Source organism: Vicia villosa, linkage group LG5, assembly GCF_029867415.1.
Source record: "Vicia villosa cultivar HV-30 ecotype Madison, WI linkage group LG5, Vvil1.0, whole genome shotgun sequence".
Taxonomy (NCBI): domain Eukaryota; kingdom Viridiplantae; phylum Streptophyta; class Magnoliopsida; order Fabales; family Fabaceae; genus Vicia; species Vicia villosa.
In genome coordinates, this window is record NC_081184.1 from 125,078,741 (window position 1) to 125,101,622 (window position 22,882).

At 36.3% G+C, this 22,882-nt stretch overlaps 3 protein-coding genes across 3 annotated transcripts; 1 reads left to right on the top strand and 2 right to left on the bottom strand.

The window, feature by feature from the left end:
* Positions 1–818: 818 nt before the first annotated feature.
* LOC131602361 (uncharacterized) lies at positions 819–3,501 on the bottom strand. The gene has a single exon (XM_058874447.1). It carries the CDS (start codon positions 3,415–3,417, stop codon positions 1,159–1,161), a length of 2,259 nt encoding a protein of 752 aa, XP_058730430.1. The 5' UTR covers positions 3,418–3,501; the 3' UTR covers positions 819–1,158.
* Positions 3,502–10,589: 7,088 nt separating this feature from the next.
* Positions 10,590–11,858, bottom strand: LOC131605350 (uncharacterized). The gene has a single exon (XM_058877720.1). It carries the CDS (start codon positions 11,856–11,858, stop codon positions 10,590–10,592), a length of 1,269 nt encoding a protein of 422 aa, XP_058733703.1.
* An 8,347-nt stretch (positions 11,859–20,205) lies between these two features.
* On the top strand, positions 20,206–21,762 carry LOC131607241 (PLASMODESMATA CALLOSE-BINDING PROTEIN 5-like). Its single transcript, XM_058879260.1, has 3 exons — positions 20,206–20,756; positions 20,940–20,967; positions 21,381–21,762. Exons 1-3 carry the CDS (start codon positions 20,408–20,410, stop codon positions 21,541–21,543), a joined length of 540 nt encoding a protein of 179 aa, XP_058735243.1. The 5' UTR covers positions 20,206–20,407; the 3' UTR covers positions 21,544–21,762.
* Positions 21,763–22,882: the final 1,120 nt, after the last annotated feature.

Below are 22,882 nucleotides of genomic sequence, written 5' to 3' on the forward strand. Positions count from 1 at the left end.
TCCATGGTTTTCACAGCAGGTAACATCAGCACTAAAACAGCACTACTGCATGCTATTGATAATTCTGGTTAAAACTAGGGACTTGAGTTTCCATCCACATATAACAGTACAATCGCAAGGAGCTAAAATATTCACCGACTACAAATGAAGTAATCTTAATAAATTCAAGATTAAGTATGTCTTTGGGACAGCGTCAAATTTAATCAAATCACGTTAAAAGCCACGTTGATGTAGAAACTAAGCATTGGAGCTTCTAAAAAGGTGTGTTGGAAACTGTGGCAAACGTGAGTCTGAGAGTAAAAACGTGTAACCAAACACTGTAACAGTTTAAGCTTATATGAATAGCAATGCCAAACTACTACTTGTCCAATATATATTGAGGTTAACACCTGATTTTTCCAAGAGGCCTGTGACAATAGATCAGGCTTTTCTTTAGTTGAAAAAGAAGTAATAATTGATTTGAAAAGGTTAATAACATAAGACAGAGTTTTCTAACAAACAACCTTAGAGTGCTTCTAAGAAATAACCATAACTGACTTCAATGGATTTTCTGTTTGACCATTTAAGGATACACGTTAAAACTACCAAACTGGTAAAAATTGGACAAGAACTAAAATTCTTAACTTATAAATCATGCTGACGTTTACTTCAAACAATTATATATCACTTAATATACACTAAAGGGAAACCAGCATAACAGCATGCTGTCTGAAACCCTCCTAATTGAACCATGACTGTAGCTGTGCACAAGACTAAGACATAAAGCAACAGCATTGTAACATGTGGCTAAATAGGATTGTAGTAACAAGTAGCAACCATCATAGAAAACTGACATGCACTAAATTAAATCAATTACTGACAGTTTGTAACATTAATCAACCATGGTGAAGATCCCAAATGGATTTTCATAGTCAGGATTCCTATCTCATTATATTCTTCTAATATGATACCATTTGGTCAAGAAAAAGTAACATACCAAGTAGAACTACAACAGAATTTAGGCTAGACCCAAGAAAGAAAATAACCACCAAATCTAGGTAGAAATTAAGGTTTCAGTTTTAAAATAAAGCTCTGTACATCATAAACATAAACAAACTGGGGCCTCAAACTTAGTATGGACTGAATTTAATCATGTTCTAACAGAAAAGCTAAACCTTACTAAGTAGCTTCTGCTTCACTTAGTGGAGTGGTCTCAAGAGGAATCTTGAGTTTTGCGTACACTTCCTTCAAATGTTTTACTTTCTCATCGAGAGCCTGCAATTGGTTACCTAGGGATTCAACTCTGTTTAGATGTTTTTCCAGTACACCCATCTCCCCCATCCACTTCGCTTCAATATCTTTACAGTTCTTTTCAAAATCTCTAAAAAGTTCTCTCAACCTTATCCTTTCCTCTTCTTCCTTCTTCAGGCGTTCCTTCTCTAGTTCCGTCACACTCAAAACAAGGCCGCCAGACCCAGGAACATCTTTGTAAAGTGGCTCATCAGCTTGTGGACAACGTGCTCTATAATCAGCAAAAGCCTTTTGTGTTTCTTTCACGGCTTTTCGGTAGCCTTCCACAAGGCTTTGCATCATATAAAGTTCCTTCTCAAGCCGATATACCTCAATCTGTCTTTTCTGAGTCTCTTCCATCTTTGCTTTATGCAAATGCTCAATCATGCTATCCCGCCTCTGTAACTCTTCAAGCAAAACTTGCTGATTCATTGAAGATTCTTCAATAGCCTGATCTTTCGATGCATACATCATTCTAGCTTTCCCCATCCAATGTTCCATCTGTTCCATGCAACCTTCAAAGTCAAGTGGCTTAGAACTCCATGGGCTATCATTTCTCAATCGCTTGTTACTTCCATTTAGAGTGTGATGGTAGTTATGATTATCCAGATCAATCTCTCTCTTGTGTCCATTACCAAAAAGTGATGACCCAGTAATCATTTGAGGATCATCCCTTGCAGAGAGGAAATCTCCTACTGAGTTATCATGCAGATCAATCCCAGAACTAAAAGGATTCTGTGCTTCCATCCCTTGAATTGGACTCTCGGCCCCAGAAGTTAACCCCTCCATAGGAAACTTGGGTGACAATCGGAACCCACCCTCATGTTCATCTTCTTCAGCATCTTCATCCTCTTCTTCCTCCTCTTGTTCCTGCCCTTCTTCTTCCACATCCTCTTTCACTTGGCGATAGTTCACCAAACCCTTCAAATCACTATTTTGACATGGCCTCAAAGAGGGCTCCCCCACACAGTTCTTCTGATCGAAAAGCCACATCTCCTGTTCTTCTTCCTTAGACTGCTCAAAATCCATTATTTGTTCCTCGTCACCCTGCTGTTTTTCCACCGATAAAGTCTCAACATTATCCTCCTGCTTCAAACTCAACTCAGTATTGGATTCGTCCAACTCACGAACCTTACTCTCTTCAACCCCACCCATTCTCACATCACCACTCCCATCCACCTCATCCCTTATCACCGCCACCTCTTCTTCTTCCTCCTCATCTTTTGCCTCACCCTCTTCCTCCTCATCCTTTGCCACACCCTCTTCTCCTTCACCCTCCACCGGAGTTTCCTCCAACAGCTCCTTGTGCTGAGACTTAATCAAATGCTGCAAATGTGAGGCATAATAACAGTTTGCAGGATTAGGTGCCTTCAATTCCTTCTCTAACATGCTCCATATCAGTCCTGCCCAGTCAACCTTTTCGAAAGTCCCATCCTTGACAAAGTTAATCGGCTGCATAATATCCTTTGTCATGATGAATGTATCATCATGCAAAAGCATCCAGTTTGACACCAATTGATTAAGGAAATCAATATCCTCTTTGTCAACTTCATCAACAGCAATGACAGGGACAGCACTAGCCGGATTCTTCTTCGGAAGCTTGAGAGCACGACCAAGTTCAGCGCGGTTCACCATCACCTTGATATCATTAACATAACTGCACCTTCCGGTAGGGCTATAGCTAACAATAAGCTGAGCGAGTAGATCAGTGCGAATAACAGAATCAAACTCGATGTGGACAAAACCCCATAACCCCAGACGCTCCAGAAGGCTCTGGTGGCTGTCAAAGTCGAGAGCTTTAGCAGGTTTGAAAGGAATGGGTTTTAGGGTTTCGAGAATAGTCTGACATTTCTCCTCGAATCGTTTTTTCTGGATTGCAGTTCGCTTCGACCCAGTTTTCTTCCGCTTGTTTCCACGGCGAGCGGTGGTTGCAGGGGTTGGAACGTCGGGCTCAGGATCATCGGCGATTTGGGGATGATTTGGATCCTCCATGAGTGTGTCGTGATCTGGATTAGGGTTTGTGGAAATGTTGTCGATTTGAGGGTTTTCGAGGGCTTGAGAGGGTTGAGGATTGGTGTGTGGAGTCTGTGGTGCTTCTTCTTCAGGGTTTAGGGTTTCGTTGGGAACATCGGCGATTGGGTTGGTCATGGCGCTATTGTGAGAGAAGAGAACAGTGTATTTCAAACTCAAATCGGTATGCGGTTACAAAACCAAACGTTTTTAAAATACTTAGAGAACATTGTCGGAAAAAAACTTTATGAGTAATTCTAAAAAAATATATGTTTTTATTTAAAATTAAGTTTTTTTTAACTCAAAAGAGGGCATAACCCAGTAGATAATTAAAAAGAAATAGGTAAAAAAGATATATAAAGTCGAAATTTTAAACTTATCTAATTCTAAAATTAGATAAATTTAGTTTGTTTTTATTGAAGTTAAAATTTACATCCGTATGAATATCATTCCACTACAGTGTTTTAAAAATCGAATCGAACCGGTTGGTCAGACCTCGAACCGGTAACCAGCCAGGTAATCGGCTTGGTTCAATAGTTGGATCGAGAATGTCATTGAATCAGTGTGAACCGGTCAAAACCAGTTTAAACCGGGAAAACCAACGGTCTAAATGCATTTTTATTTTTTTAATTTTAAAAAATTAAAACAACATCGTTTTGACTATTTTAATTAAAAATTAAAATAGAAAATAAATAAATAAAATAATAAAAAATTATTGCAGATGCGATTGATTTTGTTACCGATGATTTTGATATTGAAGAAGGAGATCTCAACATTGAAACAATTTTTTTTATTGAAATTAAATTTAGTAGATAATAAAATTATTTTGTTATAAATTATTCAATTAGATTATGTTGCGATTAAACTTTTGTTTGCAATTATATTTTATAATTATATACTATTTTATTGTGTGTGTGATACCTATGTGTAAAATTTGAATTTGAATTATGAACTTGTGAATTTTTTTATAATATGATATTTTCAAAAAATTTAAGTGCTAGTTATATTTTGTAGAGACTGAATCATCCGGTTCGACAGATTTTATACCTATATAATTTTGTTATAACGACCGGTCTATTAAACCGAATTATCCGGTTTAACTCGGTTTAGTCATGCTGTTCGACCAATAAACCAGTGACCTAGTGCCCTCACCGGTTTGATATCCGGTCCGATTTTTAAAACACTGTTTCACTAAGTAAAAGTAGTAATACTTAAACTTAAATTAGCTAACTTATCTGCACAATGATCCCCTTCCCTATAAATATGAGTGGCCAAAAAATTATAATTTCTCATCTAAAAGTTACAGTTATCTCATTTATTTCTTAATTTTCAAGGCACAACAGATGGTTTACTGTAAACTTTAACTACTAAGATAAAATCACTCTCCAACCACAAATTAATCCACTTTTGATTGATAGCATACTCCATAGTCAAAATAGCTCCCATAAGCTCGGCTATAATGCACTTTTTGGTCCCAGATTACAAGGAGCAATGGTCTCACGACCAAAGAAGAGGGTAAGTGAGTCGATTACACGAGGGGAAGGTGCTAGCACCCCTCATATCCGTCGTACTCGACGGGATCCACGCTTGTTAGCTAATCTATGGGTGTGTAAAAAGTTTACACCTAAAACTGAAGTAGGATGTATGCAAAATGTAGGGAAAAGAAATTGTTATACTCGCATGGGCCCTATCCCACTGCCTACGTATCCTTTTTTAGGAATCAGATGTACCGTAGCTCGGCTAACTAATTTTTGTTTGTTTTGTGTTTTTTAGGTGAACAATTGCATTCTCACTCTGTTGCTCAACCTTTGGAGACTTAAGCTGGGAATGGAGCAAAAATAAAGTGCTCTTAAGAAAAGAAAATCAAAGAGTTTGATTTGTGTTTTAAACAATGCATGGGGAAAACCTAAACAAAAGGGGAAAGCTTGCTACCTATGTTGACATGCAAAGGGTGAAAGTCTATACTATACTAGTAACCTACGGGGAATAAGCAAAAGCAAACAAAGTAACAAACAAACGAGCTCGGTTCGTGCACACACATCTGCAGGCGCAGGCTTAGTAGTAGAAAGATGGTCCCGCTATAGCCAAGGGGAGTGTATCACCCGAGTCAACCAAGCATTAGACCTAGGAGATGTGAATCCTTAACCGCGACATTGCATTATCGGGGCAAGGAGGAGCAAAGGCAATCGATGCGTGCATACACCGAGTGCCAACGACGGCCAACGTGAGCCAAGAAACATGGGGGTCCGATTGCATGAACCTGGTTCACTTTACCCGTTTTGGGCCTTCGACTCGACGATCTTTGGGGACTTGCCTAGGGCTCTGAACTTGCAAAAAGCAAGCATAAGGAAGACATGGGGACTGAAAGTTGCGGGGGTTAATTGCGAACCCTCTCCGCTTGCCTTCTCGAGGACTTACAATTGCCTTTGTTAGGACCAGTTAGGAATAGGTTATAAATAGGAAGCTTTGTAACCTAGTTTGTCAAGCAAGCCGAGTATTGGAAAGATGTAAACATTAGGGTTTGTTAAGGCAAATCACCCGAGCTGTGGGATGGCTGCCATGTTCTTCTCTAAACCTGTAGGGAAGATAAGTATTATTCTCACTCTAAACCTGTAGGTAAGATTTGAGTGATATGTGTCTCTTGATCGAAGCTGGTAAGCAAGATCAAGGTGTGTTTGAAGTGTGACTTTACTCTGTTATTATTTTCGTCTGTTTGTTATCACTGGTCGTGATTGAAGGGATTTGAGGGGGGGGCTCATATCTAAGTGAGTCTTAGATAGAAATCTAACTTGGGTAGTGATTAACTGAGAATTTGTAAACGGGGGAGTTTAGCTTTGAATTGATACTATCATAGTGGATTTATCCCTGGCTTGGTAGCCCCCAGAGTAGGTCGGTTGAACCGAACTGGGTTAACAATTCTTTGTGTTATCTATTTTCTGCACTGATTTATTGATCTGGTATAAGATGTTGTAACATCGGTTATGTCATCAGGGAATTCTTTCAAAGCATGTGCTTGAAGTTTGGGAAAACACTTAGAAGGGGGAGTTGAATAAGTGATTTTTTGAAGAAACTTGATACAAGAAAGATAGACATAACACACTTATTTTTATCCTGGTTCACCTTCTCAATAAGGCTATCTCCAGCCCACTCATAACAAGGTGATTTGCCTCTCTCAACGAGGACTTAATCCACTATAATCAGAACCTGATTACACTTGCACGACCAACTGTCGTGACTCACACTACAACGCACGAGCCAAACTGTTGATGACTAACAATCCTGCACAAACCAACTGTTTGTGACTAACCAACTTATAAGACTCAACTATTTCTGACCCAACTGGTCTCTCAAGGATTCAGTTACCACGTAACTTCTGATGACAGTGTATAGTATTGCTTCTAGAAAGGTGTAATCACAACTGTGATATTTCACTAAGATTAAGTACAAAGTAATGAACTCTGAGAATGAATATGAAACTTTGCTTCAGATATTTTTTCTTCACACTTGATTATTTTTCAGAATAATGATGTTCCTGTGTGTAATTGTTGTTTTTGATTCAAGATTTCATGAGTATATATAGATTCAAGATTTTTGCCCGTTAACCTCAACTCCTTTTTGCAGCATTAAATGGTTTGCGTGTTTATCTCAGCTTTTGTTTTCTTCCAAGGATTTGCATGTGGATAGCTTCTTCAATCAACCTTGGGAATTGCACTTTTGGAGTGTTGCAGTCGTTTTGCTAATGATTATGTCTTTAACAGTTTTATTTTGAATTAATCTTCGTGATCTTCTGTTCGGCTTGTATTTCAACTTCTGTTGTATATGTATTTTTTCGTGATCTTCTGTTGCAGCGGTTTGGTGTAGTATCAGAAGTTGCCTTGAATCCTTGAGTATCTCTTCCATTTATCCAACTTTATATTTATTCCAAGTTCTGATTGTGCTGGTACATCTTCTGAAATCAACAATATAGAATTAGAGTACCATGTTTGCTTATACAAAATTTATTTGTTTGTTATCATCAAAACACTGAAGTGTGATTAGAACCAAACTATGTTCTAACAATCTCCCCTTTTTTGATGATGACAAAACATTTACGTTCTGTTCTGAAATTTTGTATATAAGTGAAACAGTCTCTTCTTTGATATGTATAGTCTCCCCCTGAATTATATATTTCCCTTAAAAGTATAGTCCCCCCTTAAGGTGTGACTTCCCTTGAAATAAATATTTTAAAAAGTGAGTATTTTTTCCTTCAGAAGATTGGATAAGATGGTATATGTTGTGACGCTTTTCTTCAGAAGATTGATTTATTTTAGCATTGTACTTCAGAAGATTTATTTCACACTTTAGATTTGTTCTTTTTAGTTCAGTGTAATATTCTTTTAGAATTTTGATTTTGTACCTGCATTACTTTCAGAAAAAGATTTTGCAATTTTCATACACTTTGGTACTATAGTACTTGTTAGTAATATCTGAGACTTTATAACTTAAGATAACTGTTATGTGTTAATGTCTTCAAATTTTCATCCTATTTTCTCCCCCCTTTTTGTCATTATCAAAAAGAAGTGATGCTGTAAGAGAATGTATGAGTTTAGTCAGGTAGCACTGTTATAAACATTAAGAAATCAGATTATCCCAGACAGAAAAAAAAATGCATTGATTAGAAAGAAAATTTGGTACAGACTCAAAGGACACAGACACCTAGTAGATAGACTCATAATATCCTCCATGAAAGAAGAAACGATCACAATGCTCTGCATACAGTGCTTCCCTCTTGTTCGGAAATTCTGAAGAGTGGAATGTGTTCACTATTCCTGCAGATTCAAAACATGCTGACATGACTCTTCCATAGGGAATGAAGAATTCTTGACCACACTTGAAAGCAATTAGAGACTCTCTCAAATGTCCAAATATGATCCCGGCAAGATTCACGGGTTTATTTGACTCCAGGCAATTGATCAAGAATCTATCTCTAGCATATAGGATTTTTTGGAATTTTCCTCGAGGAATGAAGTTTGAGAGGATCGTCCTAAACTAGACTTGTTTAGATGAGGAGATGTAGTAGGGATTGTTTCTGAGATGACAAGTTAGTTTACTTAAGTCGGTTGGAACGACAAAAGCATTAGCATAGTCAAACACAGTGAGACATGCAACACTGTTCCTGGATGGACATCCAATTACTTTAGCAATGGATGCTTTAGAAATTGTGAGATGAATTCCATGAATGGAGGAAACAATACTCAGGTTATCTTCACTGACTGAAGCATTTACCTTGAAGTTTTTGACAAGATTTAGAAGGACATAACCATTTAGGAGAGAAATGTATGATTCCCATCCTTGTTTATGGCAGAGGTTGATGTAATAGTTGTCTACTTTGGCTAGCCATAGATTTTGTTCTTTTAAGACAGTGAGGGCTCTTTGGGATGACATGATGGAAGGAAGTATTAATGAGAGAACAAAACGACACGAATTGAATAGATGGATGTTCTGGTCCACCCTCATCTTGTGCACCATCAGCACTAAGTCTGGACAGTTGATCCACATTCTCAAAGTCAAAATCCTGATTTGCCCGGTTCTGATTAACTCGTCCTCCCAATAGACGAGACGAAGGCGGTGGCAGAAACCCCTGGTTCTAATTGAAAGGATTGTAAGGTACATTGGCAGGCTGTCTAAACTCATGCTCATCATGGTGATCATCAATACAGACCGATACATCATCAAACAACCCATGCTGTCTTCCGTCATTTTCAGTCCTCTTGAAATTCTCGACAAGAACTTTCAAATCTTCTTGACCCCTGGTGATGTTAGCCAATGCCTCCATGAATTGTGTCATATGTGCATTCATCTGTTCCATCAACTGAGCTCGCATCTCAACATATGTTCTTGTATTTGCTCCATTTATCGTTGTTGGTTGCTTCAAGTCGGATATGAATGATTAGCCGTCGTCGGAAATCTTCTAACAATAAAACAACAAGATATAAGAGTGTTGATCTGCAAAACCTGCAAATGCACGAAAATGTATGATATATGCATGATATGAATGCAATGTTTGTCAGTTTTCGGGTATCCAAGAGTTCATCACACTTTCAGATAGAACATATTAACCAATGTTTTAAAAATCGGATTGACCCGGCCGGTTGAACCGGTTCAACTTTGAACCGTTGTCTAATTTGGTTCGGTTTGGACCAATAAACGGTTAAGTCTATAAAATTGGGATAAATATGCTTCAAGCGCAAAAAAACTAAAATAATCGTAAAATCGAAACCGATTTTGGTGAACCAGGCGATTCAAAAAATCAAAGATAATTTTTTTTATGTTTTACTTCATTTTATTTTTTTGTTTAAATCTAAAAAATTAATTATAGCAAACATTTAAAATTGTATAGATGAAAAATAAAGAATAAAATTGAAAGAGAAAAGACAATGTAAATGTAATAGAAAGAGAAGAAATAATGTAATGTTTGTGGACACGGGATAACTGATGATGGTCGTTAAAGAGATGTAAAAAATTATACCGATGAATAACTCAATTAGGACAAATGTATACATATTCGTCCTTAACTAATTTTATAATTTGTTATTGGATCTTTATTGGATCTTACATTGCATTCTTCTTATTATGTAATTTTATAATTTGTTATTGGATCTTTATTGGATCTTACATTGCATTCTTCTTATTATGTAAGCTTGTTTATTAGTATCGTATTTATTTGAGAATTTTATTTTACAAATTATGATATAAATTAATTTTATTAAGATATTTATTTATTTATTTATTTAGTTTAAATTTAATATACGATTCAACCACGGTTGAACCGATTGAACTATGACTCGTAAGTTTTAATGGTTCTTTATTTTACAAATTATGATATAAATTAATTTTATTAAGATATTTATTTATTTATTTATTTATTTATTTAGTTTAAATTTAATATACGGTTCAACCACGGTTGAACCGATTGAACTATGACTCGTAAGTTTTAATGATTCTTTCTTTTGTTCGGTTTTTAAAACATTGATATTAACAAGATACAGAATACCATCAGATAATAAACAACACATCAAGATATCCGGAAACCCCAATTGCATTTCATTCAACCATGAGCAAACAGATGACTTCATACAATTAAACAGCATATAGCCTTCCCACAAAGTAAATGCTCAGCAGGCATACATACGAGGTTCAATACGTCAAAACACAACCCCATACAACAATTCTGGAGGTGGCCGGTAAATCAAAACAACAACTAATCATAATTACTCAATCGGATCAAGGCAAGACCCAAATGGCAACAAGGCTCTATCAAAGGCTCGCATCTAAGGCAATCTGGCAGTAGCATGATTGTTTCCTGTTTCCCTCTGCTGGGCTCGAAGTCTTGCAAGTTCTCCCTCAAGTCGAGCCGACTTGGCCTTCTCTTCTACCAATTGCTTTTCTAAATCTCGGATCTTTCTTTTGCCATTGCTTACGGACCTTTGCAACTTCAAACAATCTTGTTGCTTTTGGTACAAATTCTCCTCCATTAAATCATAAGAACACCTTTGAGCACGCGTAATGCCTGAGCCTTCAAACACTCTTGTTGCTTTTAGTACAAATTCTTCTTCCTTAGACGGCTCAAAATCCATTATTTGTTCCTCGTCACCCTTCTGTCTTTCCACCGGTAAAGTCTCAACATTATCCTCCTGCTTCAAACTCAACTCAGTATTGGATTCGTCCAACTCACAAACGTTACTCTCTTCAACCCCACCCATTCTCACATCACCACTCCCATCCACCTCATCCGTTATCACCGCCACCTCTTCGTCTTCCTCCTCATCTTTTACCTCACCCTCTTCCTCCTCATCCTTTGCCACACCCTCTTCTCCTTCACCCTCCACCGGAGTTTCCTCCAACAGCTCCTTGTGCTGAGACTTAATCAAATGCTGCAAATGTGAGGCATAATAACAGTTTGCAAGATTAGGTGCCTTCAATTCCTTCTCTAACATGCTCCATATCAGTCCTGCCCAGTCAACCTTCTCAAAAGTCCCATCCTTGACAAAGTTAATTAGCTGCATAATATCCTTTGTCTTCATGAATGTATCATCATGCAAAAGCATCCAGTTTGACACCAATTGATTAAGGAAATCAATATCCTCTTTGTCAACTTCATCAACAGCAATGATAGGGACAGCACTAGCCGGAATCTTCTTCGGAAGCTTGAGAGCACGGCCTAGTTCAGCACGGTTCACCATCACCTTGATATCATTAACATAACTGCACCTTCCGGTAGGACTATAGCTAACAATAAGCTGAGCGAGTAGATCAGTGCGAATAACAGAATCAAACTCGATGTGGACAAAACCCCATAACCCCAGACACTCCAGAAGGCTCTGGTGGCTGTCAAAGTCGAGAGCTTTAGCAGGTTTGAAAGGAATGGGTTTTAGGGTTTCGACAATAGCCTGACATTTCTCCTTGAACCTTTTTTTCTGGGTTGCAGTTCGCTTCGGCCCGGTTTTCTTCCGCTTATTTCCACGGCGAGCGGTGGTTGCAGGGGTTGGAACGTCGGGTTCAGTATCATCGGCGATTTGGGGGTGATTTGGATCCTCCATGAGTGTGTCGTGATCTGGATTAGGGTTTGGATCGGGAATGCTTTCGATTTGGGGGTTTTGGAGGGTTGAGGATCGGTGAGTGAGATCGGTGGTGCTTCTTCTTCAGGGTTTCGGGTTTCGTTGGGAACATCGGCGATTGGGTTGGTCAGGCGCTATTGTGAGAGAAGAGAACGTGTATTTCAAACTCAAAGAGGTTATTATGCGGGTACAAAACCAAACGTTCTAAAAAAATATATGTTTATATTTAAAATTAAGTTTTTGTTTAGGGTAAATTTTTGGGTAGTCACGGTAAGTACAATTGGGTAATGATACCTCGAGGGTAAATTGGTATAAAATTAATTATAAAATTGATGTGTTATTGATTAATAGAATTTGATTAGACGATGATACGGGCATGCAACTAAATTCAAGTGTACCAAGATACCTTTTTAACTCAAAATAAAGCATAACCCAATATATAATTAAAAAGGAATAGGTAAAAATAAAAAGGGACTCAAAATATGGCATAACTCAGTAGATAATTAAAAAGGAATAGGTAAAAAAAAAAAGAAGGACATGAAGTACAAATCTACGTCCGAATGAATATCGTTCCACCAAGTAAAATTAGTAATACTTAAACTTAAATTAGCTAACTTATATGCACAATGATCCTCTTCCCTATAAATATGAGTGGCCAAAAAATTATAATTTTTCATCTAAAAGTTACAATCATCTCATTTAGACCATTTACAATGGTTTCAACACTCAACACCCACTTTTTCAACTCCCAACACTCCACATCATTTTCTCTCTCTACCACCTAATAACTCAACACTCATTCAACTTTTACCTTCTCCAATGGTTTTTCACTCAACACCCTACCCCACCACTTTTTATTTTCATATTCTTATTTAAATTTTATTTTTATTTTTATAATTACATAAAATTACAATTATCGATTAAAATTAAATTAAAATAATAAATACTTAACAATTTATTTTTTAATTTTTTGTAATAAAAACAAAATTTATTTAAATAATTGGATAAGATACAAAGCATATTAAATTAAATTAAAATACAACACACAAGTAACGTAAACACTAATAGAAAGATAATAATAAGATTAAGATAGTGGAAAATTTGGTTTTTTTTTCTGTGTCCAAATCAAATGAACCAAGTCTCTATTTATAGAGAAAAAAAAATCATGAATTTTGGTAAAAAAAAAATAAAATAAAAAAAATAATTTGCAACGAAATAAATGAGTTCAAAGTATTAAATGGATAAAAATCTGGCCAACCAACCAGCCGCTGCCACGTCAGCCCCTGCGTCAGTTTACATGGTGTTGAGTTTTCTCAACATCTCTCTCCTCCAATACACACTCAACACTACACTACACACACCATTGCACATGATTTTGTGGTGTTGAGTTCAAATAAACCCACCATTGCACATGGTCTTATTCCTTAATTTCCAAGACATAACATATGGTTTATTGTAAGCTTTAACTACTAAGATAGAATCACTCTCCAACCACAAATTAATCCAATTTTGATTGATAGCATACTTCATATTCAACACATATTCAAACTGATCGAGTCAATTAATCATCAAGATGGTCGAACTTTTTGCCTAGGATCGATCTTAAGGTATTCATATTTCCTTGGGTTGATATGCTTAGCTTGCTTTTGTCATCCTACACATCAAGATTGACAATATTGGCTACATCATCGATTTTTCCCGCATTTCCCTGGGGACTACGACGAACACTAGGAAGTTCTTTGGCATTGCGTCATTTATAAGACGAGCTCCATGCAAATTGACTTTAACGAGGATTGACATACCTACATCATTATGGTACTTTATTCTCAAGTGGATTGAAGAGGCTACAACATCTAGTGTTGCTAGGAATGATCTTCTAAGAATGCTAAGATAGACGCTTTCACAGCGAACCACAAAGAAAACCCCATTTACAGTCCTTCTGTCCTCCCCTTTGTCGAAAGAAACAAGTAGATATATTGTTCCACATGATAGATTTAAGGAGTCATTGAACGCAATAAGAGTATTGTACCACATGGCTTCAGATCTTGCACGCGTAATCCTAACTTCTAGAAGATTTCAAGATACACGAGGTCACAAAAGATTTTGTCATTAATGAAGATCCGCGCCATCAAATGATTGGCTATGCTAGCAATTATGATTAGTGAAAATGTTGCGTTAGGAGTTCGGTCCACCTTCTTGTGGTCTTAAAATCCTAACATTGGTCTATCTTTCACCCGTTTCTTGATCTGCATGCTACTTTGTGAGGGGGGTTCTTTATCGCCAAGTTGCCTTTGGTTAACCAAATCAACGACGAGGATCAGGGATGATCCAACGTTAGAAGGACAAAAGTACTTTAAAAAGCAATATCAGGGAATAATTTCTTTATCTTATCATGGCCGTTACAACAAACATAACTTAAATTAGATGAATCTAATTGTGAAAAATTGCAAGAATCAAAAGTTCATTTCCATTGACAATGTCGTTATTTATTTGAGGAACTGAAATTAATTGGTGAATGGTGAAATAGAACAAACATATTTAAGTAATCTTTTAGTATAATATAGATAAAATTGATTTGCAAAATTAACACTCTAACATCTAAGTCAACAAAAAAATGTGAAAGTGAAAATGAATTTAAAATCGCACATTTTCCTTATATATAAAAGTTGATTGAGACGTTATAGATTTAGATTAGATATTTGTCTTCACTTATTTTCCTTATATTATAAAGTTGATTGAGACATTATAGATTTAGATTAGATATTTGTCTTCACTTATTTTATATATCAATTAAATAATACTAACATCTATTTAGAATATATAATAATAACTATTATTTATAATGTGTATTATATGATTTGTTAATTTAAAAATTATAAGAATAAATAATAAATTTTTGAGTTGTTCAATATAATAAGATATTTAATTTTTTTTTTAATTTTGATATTGTTTTTTAGTTATGTTTTTTTTTTTAAATAATGAGAAGAGTGTTTAGACAAGTTAGTTTTATCATCAATTAAAATACAATATTAAATAAAATTAATTATAATAACTTAATAGTTTTACATCTTAAAACATTTAAAATATATTAATTTAAAAAATATATTTTTATTTTTATATTAAAAATATTTAATTTAAAATCTCACCTTAGATCTCGAGATGTGTTGGACCGGCCTGCATATTAATTGCTTATTCAAATTGTAAAATTGATTTAAATTACTTAAATGTTGCTTAAATATAATGTAGCAATTGGTCCCACCAAAATTAGTTCAACTAACCAAAAATAAAAGAGAAATATTATTCTTACTCCTAGTTTTACATTTACACCGTGTATATATATACGGTACTATTCATTTTTTTCTTTTATTTTATGGGAAATGCTAACAATGTCAATAATTCTTGGCTTCATACTTTTCTCATTATTATTTCTCGTATATATAAAGGTTACAGGGTTATATCGATAATTACACTAAATAAATACATTTAAACTAATTCCTATTCACATCCCCCCTCAAATTGATGCTGCTTGTCAATGAGCATCAATTTGCTAACAAGAAACTGATGACGTGGACGTGGAACAGCCTTGGTAAGAATATCTGCAATCTGCAACTGAGTACTGACATGAGGAAGTGATATTATTCTGTCATCATAAGCGTCACTGATTGAGTGACAATCAACTTCAATATGTTTGGTGCGTTCATGAAAAACAGGATTCACAACAATTTGGATGGCACTTGTATTGTCAGCATAAAGTGAAGTTGGCTCTATTTGAGGAAATCCAAGTTCAGCCAAAAGACCACGAAGCCATAGAAATTAAATCTGTGGCATACTTGTGTTGATGGAGGAATATGCCCTTGGATGTAGAATGAACCTCAAGACCAAGAAAATAATGCAAATTACCAAGATCTTTCATATGAAACGCTGCTTGTAACTGCTGTTTAGGGCTTTGAATGGAAGCATGATCAAAACCAGTAATAATCATATCATCAACATATAGAAGAAGTAGGACAATTCCAGTAGATGTTCTATGAATAAATAGAGAAGAATCGTACTGACTCTGAGTAAAGGAAAACCCAAGTAGAGTGGAGCGAAATTTTTCATACCATGCTCTAGGCGCTTGTTTCAAACCGTATAAGGAGCGTTTGAGCTTGCACACACCCTTAGATGACGGGAATAAATCTTGAGGAGGAGTCATATATATATCTTTCGCCAGGTCACCATGAAGAAAAGCATTTTTCACATCTAATTGATGAAGAGTCCACCCGTTAGAAGCAGCTATAGAGAGTACCGTACGAACAGATGTCATTTTGGCAACCGGTGCAAATGTCTCGTCATAATCAATTCCATATTCCTGCTTGTTTCCTAAGGCAACCAAGCGAGCCTTGAAACGGTTGAGGGACCCATCAGAATTTAATTTCATAGAATACACCCATTTGCAGCCAATGGGTTTAACATCAGGAGGACAAGAGACAATATCCCATGTGAAATTCTCTTGAAGAGCTTGAAGTTCCTCATTCATTGCTTTTATCCAACGTACATCTTTAACAGTCTGTGAATAGCAAGTAGGAATAGATTTGCTAGAGAGTGTGGCAGTCAGAGAAGTATGTGAGGAATCATACCTGTCTGGTGAATATCTATCTGGTGCTCGAGATATTCGACCAGAACAGGATCAGGTGGCGGTTCAGCGTCGGGAAGGGGTGTGGGAACCTGTTGTTTGTGTTTTCTGACATATACATGACCTGGTTTATAGCGTTCTATAGATTGAGGCATAATAGAAACTTAGGAAGAGTAACAATATCATTCATGACAGGAGAAACACATGGAAACATAAACTGATTATCAAAAAATGTCACATTCCTAGAAATACGAAAACGATGGTTAGTGACATCATAACACACAAATCCCTTATGAGAGTGACTATACCCCATAAACGCACATTGAACAGACTGCGCTCCAAGCTTATGCCTTTCAAATGGAGGTAAGTGAACAAAACAAACACATCCAAAGGTATGTAAATCATTATAATTAGGCTGAATTTTAAAAAGACGAAAAAAAGGAGAATCGAGATCAATAACCGTAGAAGGAAGACGATTGATCAAGAAGACAACTGTGGAAAGAGCCTCCACCCAAAATCGGGGTGGTACAGAAGCTTGAAGAAGTAAAGTGCGTGTCACATCAAGCAAATGACGATTCTTGCATTCTGCCATCCCATTTTGTTGGGGGGTATTGGGACAAGATCGTTGAGACAAAATGCCTTTTTGTTGAAGAAATTCTTGAAACCCACGAGACATGTACTCACCACCAGAATCAGAGCGAAATTTTTTAACACTTTCATGAAATTGAGTTTCAACATATGTCAGAAATTTCTTAAACATAGAAAACACTTCAAATTTAGACCGAAGAAAATATATCAAAGTAAAACGACTATAATCATCAATAAATGTGACAAAATATTTATAGCGAGCATGAGAAACTACAGGAGACATACCCCATACATCACTATGAATCATTTCAAAACAAGAGGAAGCCCGATAAGCACCAGACGGAAAAGGAAGTGTTTTACTTTTAGCTAATTTGCGAACAGAACATGAAAGAGAGGCATTAGAAACAACATTTTTATTTCCCAACAAACCATTTTTAAATAAATGAGATAAAACAGCAGAGTTAGGATGACCCAATTTTCTAGGCCAATCCTCATAAGAATTCAAGACATTATTACAAGCAAGAGATAAATGACTAGAAATAAACTGAAGGGGAAACAGTCTTCCCACTTTAGGCCCCTTCGCAACCACCTTCCCCGACACCTGTTCCTGCACAAGGCAACCATCACGAGAAAAATTTACATTACAATTATTATCAACCAATTGACCAACAGATAATAAATTGGAAGCAAGTCCAAGTGATACAAACACATCCCGAAAATCAGAGTTGAGGTCACCAACATTAGTGATAGAGAGAGCATTACCATCCGCAATTTGAATTTTCTGATTACCATGGTAAGAATGTAAATTGTGCAAGTATTCAGAAGAGGCTATCATGTGATTGGATGCACCGGAATCAAGAAACCACGGGTAGGAAACATTCGAAGACTTACCCTGAATTCCCAAGGTTGAAAGAGCGGAAAGTACCATCTGTTGGATTGTTTCAGGTAGGAGAGCACCACCATTAGATGGATTGGTGATGGAAGGACCAACTGCAGAGCTTGTACTAGCAGAAAATGCTTGCACCGAACGTTATGCTGATCATGAAGGACGAGTGGACAATCAGAGATAATATGGCCCCGCTGCTTGCAATAATTACAAAACTTCTTACTGCAACTCTGAGCAAAATGTCCAAATTGTTTGCAAGAGAAACATTGGACATGTCGAATATCACGACCTTTACCTCTACCCTGAGGAGCATATGCAAACATAGCAGACTCAGAAATGACAACATCACGAGACATGGATCCTTGAGTAGCAAGACGTTGTTCCTCTCTGAGAAGTTCACCGACACATGTATCTAAAGAAGGAACAGGATTCCTATTCAGCAAGGCACCTCTGACAACCTCAAATTCTGCACGAAGCTTCATGAGAAATTGATCTCGCCTACTAGTATTGTAGACCTCTTGGACATCCGCGAGAGAACTCTTGGGTACCTCAACGTGTATAATTGCAGAGTGTTCTGTCCACAAATTCAAAAAACCAGAATAATATTCTTGAACAGACAGATTGCCTTGTTTGTAATTGGCAATGTCTAGCTCCAACTGAAAACGTTTGGCCGCATTGTCTAAGTTATAAATACGCTTCAAGTAGTTCCACATTTCTTGAGCAGTTGAAAAAGATCGCAAATTATTAATCATGTGAGGATCAATAGTACCGAGAATCCAAGTGATAATCTGAGCATCTTCTATTTCCAATGCATCTAAGTCAGTTGTCTCTAATGGTGCCAAAGAGACATCGTCCAAGTGACTCCATAATCCTTTCCCTTTGACATACATCCGAAACTGAAATTCCCAAACAAGATAACACTGAAGAATACTTGCCGACACCAAATCAACACCCCAATTCAGGATACTCGCCGACACCAAATCAAAACCCTAATTCAGGATGCTCGCCGACACCAAATCAAAACCCTAATTCAGAATACTTGCCGACACCAAATCAAAACCCTAATTCAGAATACTTGCCGACACCGATACGAGAACACGATCAAAGCAAACAAGATTTGCAAACAAGGAGGAATAACAAAATTGTAACTTATGAGCACCACCAGAAACACGATTGTAAGCACCAGAGATTAGAATCGCAATCTTGGAAGAGATTACCGAGAACCGAGATGATTTCAATTACCGAGAAACGAGATCTACCGAGATGATACCGAGAACCGAGATGATTTCAATTACCGAGAAACGAGATCTACCGAGATGATTTCAAGAGCGACCCAGTGGGGTGTCGCTGAATAAAGCCAAGATTAACCTAAGACTCACAGGTTTGATCGAAAAACTACTGATACCATGTCAATAATTCTTGGCTTCATACACTAAATAAATACATTTAAACTAATTCATATTCACAAACAAGTGCCCCAGGGGCACTCTTTAAGAGCTTAAAAAAGTAAGTTTTTATTGGAAATATACCTAATTAATGCATCGAAAATTGAAATAGTGAACTTTTTAAAAATTATTTTCTTTAACTAGAATGCTTAAAGAGTGCCTCTGGGGCACTCGTTAGCATGACCTTATTTTATTATTGTTATGATAAGCATTGGTATTTGTGTGATGTTCAAAATAATATATAAAGTTACGGTGTAATTGAATACGGTGTTATAATTTGATGTAAGCATATATCATCACTCAAAATAAAAATAAGTTGTTAGGCACGTACCTACAAATTACTTTGGCTTAATTGCAATTTTGGTCCCCTTATTATTTATTTTTTGTGTTTTAAACCCTCTATTTTAAAATCCGGAATTTTAGTCCCTACATTTTAGTTTTTTGAGAATTTTGGTCCCCTGCAAATTCGAAGACAATTTTAAATGAAATGACGCTCACATTGATGATGTGTTAGTGTCATTTCAACAATGAACTGTTAAAAAAAACTAATTTTATTTAAGATTTATGTTGAATATGTCATCAATTTGAGTTTCATTTTATTAAAAATTGCCTTCAGATTTGCAAGGGGACCAAAATCCTCAAAAAACTAAAATATAGGGACTAAAATTCCGGATTTTGAAATAGGGGGACCAAAACCCAAAAAAATGGATAATAGGGGGACCAAAATTGCAATTAAGCCAATTACTTTTATTATCTCACATCATTTATGAAAATTTAATTGTTTTACTAGTAGAAGAAAGGGAGAAAAAAATAGAAAGAAGAATGTAAGAAGACAAGGTTCATCAAGATCGTCGGTAGTGTGTAACAGTTGTTCCAGTTGCATAACACTTTCAACTTCACTCCAAAATTTCAAACACACTCTCTCTTTTTCTGTGTCTCTTCAACAAATAAACATACTAGTTGTTACCCACTAACATTCCCATTTCCAATTTCCACCATGCCCACAACACAAACCTTCGTTTTTCCAAGGTACCTTCCTCTCTTTCTTCTTCTGATCCTTTCTCCGCTTTGCGGCGGCTCCGGTGGCGGAGACACTACGAAACAGGAGCTATGGTGCGTGGCCAAAAACAACGCGGAGGATGCCGCTTTACAGTCGGCACTCGACTGGGCCTGTGGTGCCGGTGGAGCAGATTGCCGCCCAATCCAGAACGGAGGACCTTGCTACGATGTTAACAGTGTCCAGAATACGGCGTCGTTTGCTTTCAATGATTATTTTCTCAAGAACGGTTTGACTGATGATAGCTGCAATTTTAGTAACAATGCTGCTGTTACTTCCATTGACCCTAGTCAGTCATTTTTCTCTCTCTATGCTTTAATCTTGTTTTATTTTTGATTTGGGGATATCTTAAATGCATGCAATGTAGCTGTTAATGATGAATAAAAATTCTGTCTTTGAGGGTTTTTGGAAGATTTTTTTATTTGTTTTGTTTTGCAGAATTTTTACTCTCTTCTGGGTTTTTGATTTTCAGGTCATGATAAATGCAAGTTCCCATCTGGGTAAGTGTTTTATAATTAGGGTTTTCTTAAGTTAATTTAGTTAATCTTTTAATAATGTTGTAAAATTGATTTTGAAGGTCTTTTGTTTGAGTGAGTTGATCTATGATTGAAACTATTTTAGATGGAAATTGATGTAGAGTGATGAATGTATCTCTGTATCCGCGGTGAGCTAATGAAGTTTTGCAAAAGCTACAATTTGGAGTTTCGACAAAATCACAATGTCACATTTGAGTATATTGAATTGTGTTGATTGGTTTTTATTGACTTAAGCTGATACACTTTTTACTAAACATGTTGTGAATTAAGCTGAAATTTTCAGTTTTAATATAATGGAACTTCGAGGTTTGGATCATAGTCTATGGAGATTGTTGATTGTGAAGGTTTAACTGGAGTCTCATTTTTTGGAAATGCAGTTTGGCGGCAATCAATGGAAGTTCTTCTGGATCAAAATCATCACCGTCTGCTGGATTGGGACCTAGCGGAAATGTGAGTGGATGCAGTAAAGCTTCTTGGAGGTGGTGGTTTTGGCTATCAGCCATCACTAATTTGCTACTCATGGTTTCACTTTATGCATAATAAAAGGAGGTGAAAGTAGGCACTGATTTGATGAAGGAATGGCAAGAGAAAAAAAAAAGCTTTCCTTGTTTTTGTTCAGGCTGCACAGGTTAGAAATTTTAGGAATATTAAATTGGGTGTTACTATCAATGTAGAACAGAAGTGATGAATATATTGCTTCTGTTTTGAATATGTATCTTTGCTGGTATGTTTGAAATTAAAGTAGACCAATTTGAAAGAGATTTGGGCTTGGATACATTTATAATTTTCGTCAAATTTGTAGCTTTGTTGGTCTGTTTTCAGTAAGCGGTTTTATATCTGTTATTTCCATAGCAAAAGATAAACTAAAGTCGAGCGTTTTGATATAAGCTACAAGTTGTTTTTAGAAGTATTGCTGCTTCTCAGGGAATGCTACAAGTTGTTTTTAGAAGTATTGCTGCTTCTCAGTGAATTTACTATAGTAGTTTACAAGATATCCATATTTACGGTCTTGTAGCGTTTAGAAGTATAAGCTACTATAGTAAATTTACAAGAATGATCTGATCTGTTTTTAGATATGTCACGGACTCAATTTACTATAGTAGCTTACAAGATATCCACATTTACGGTCTTTGACAATATCAATAATATTTTCAATAAATGAATGCAAGACATTTCATCAAGGTGAAAAGAGTTGTGATACACACTTTATTAGGTGTCTGGTTAGATAGACGCGCACTCTTTAATTTTACATGATGACTTTGATTGTGAAATCATAGTACACATATCTTGATGTAATCATTCAACATAGTCAAAGAAAGATGATGACCACTTAGTTGAACATTGAACATGATCATCTTAGGTAGAGTAATCATTCTTTGGTGCACCTTTTATTTTTATTTTTCTATAGGTCGACATATTGGTGTTGTTTCTAGGTAAGCTATTTGACGCATCTTCTCATTCGTATGTATCTACATTATGTAACCGACACTATAAAATCAGGCCTGAGGTACATGCGTCTCTCTTAAGCTATGTTTGGATTGATGGATTATAACGTGTCGCTTAAAGCTATGTTTGGATTGATGGATTATAACGCAGCGTGTCTCTTAAGCTATGTTTGTATTGATGGATTATAACGTGTCTCTTAAAGCTATGTTTGGATTGATGGATTATAACGCAGCGTGTCTCTTAAGCTATGTTTGGATTGATGGATTATAACGTGTCTCTTAAAGTTATGTTTGGATTGATAGATTATAATGCAGCGGAGTGGAACATGATGGAATGAAGTGGAGCGGAATGATATTGAGATTCCATTCCATTGTTTGTGTATATTTTATAGTTTGACGGAGTGGAATAGAATAGTTTAGTTCATTCCATTGCA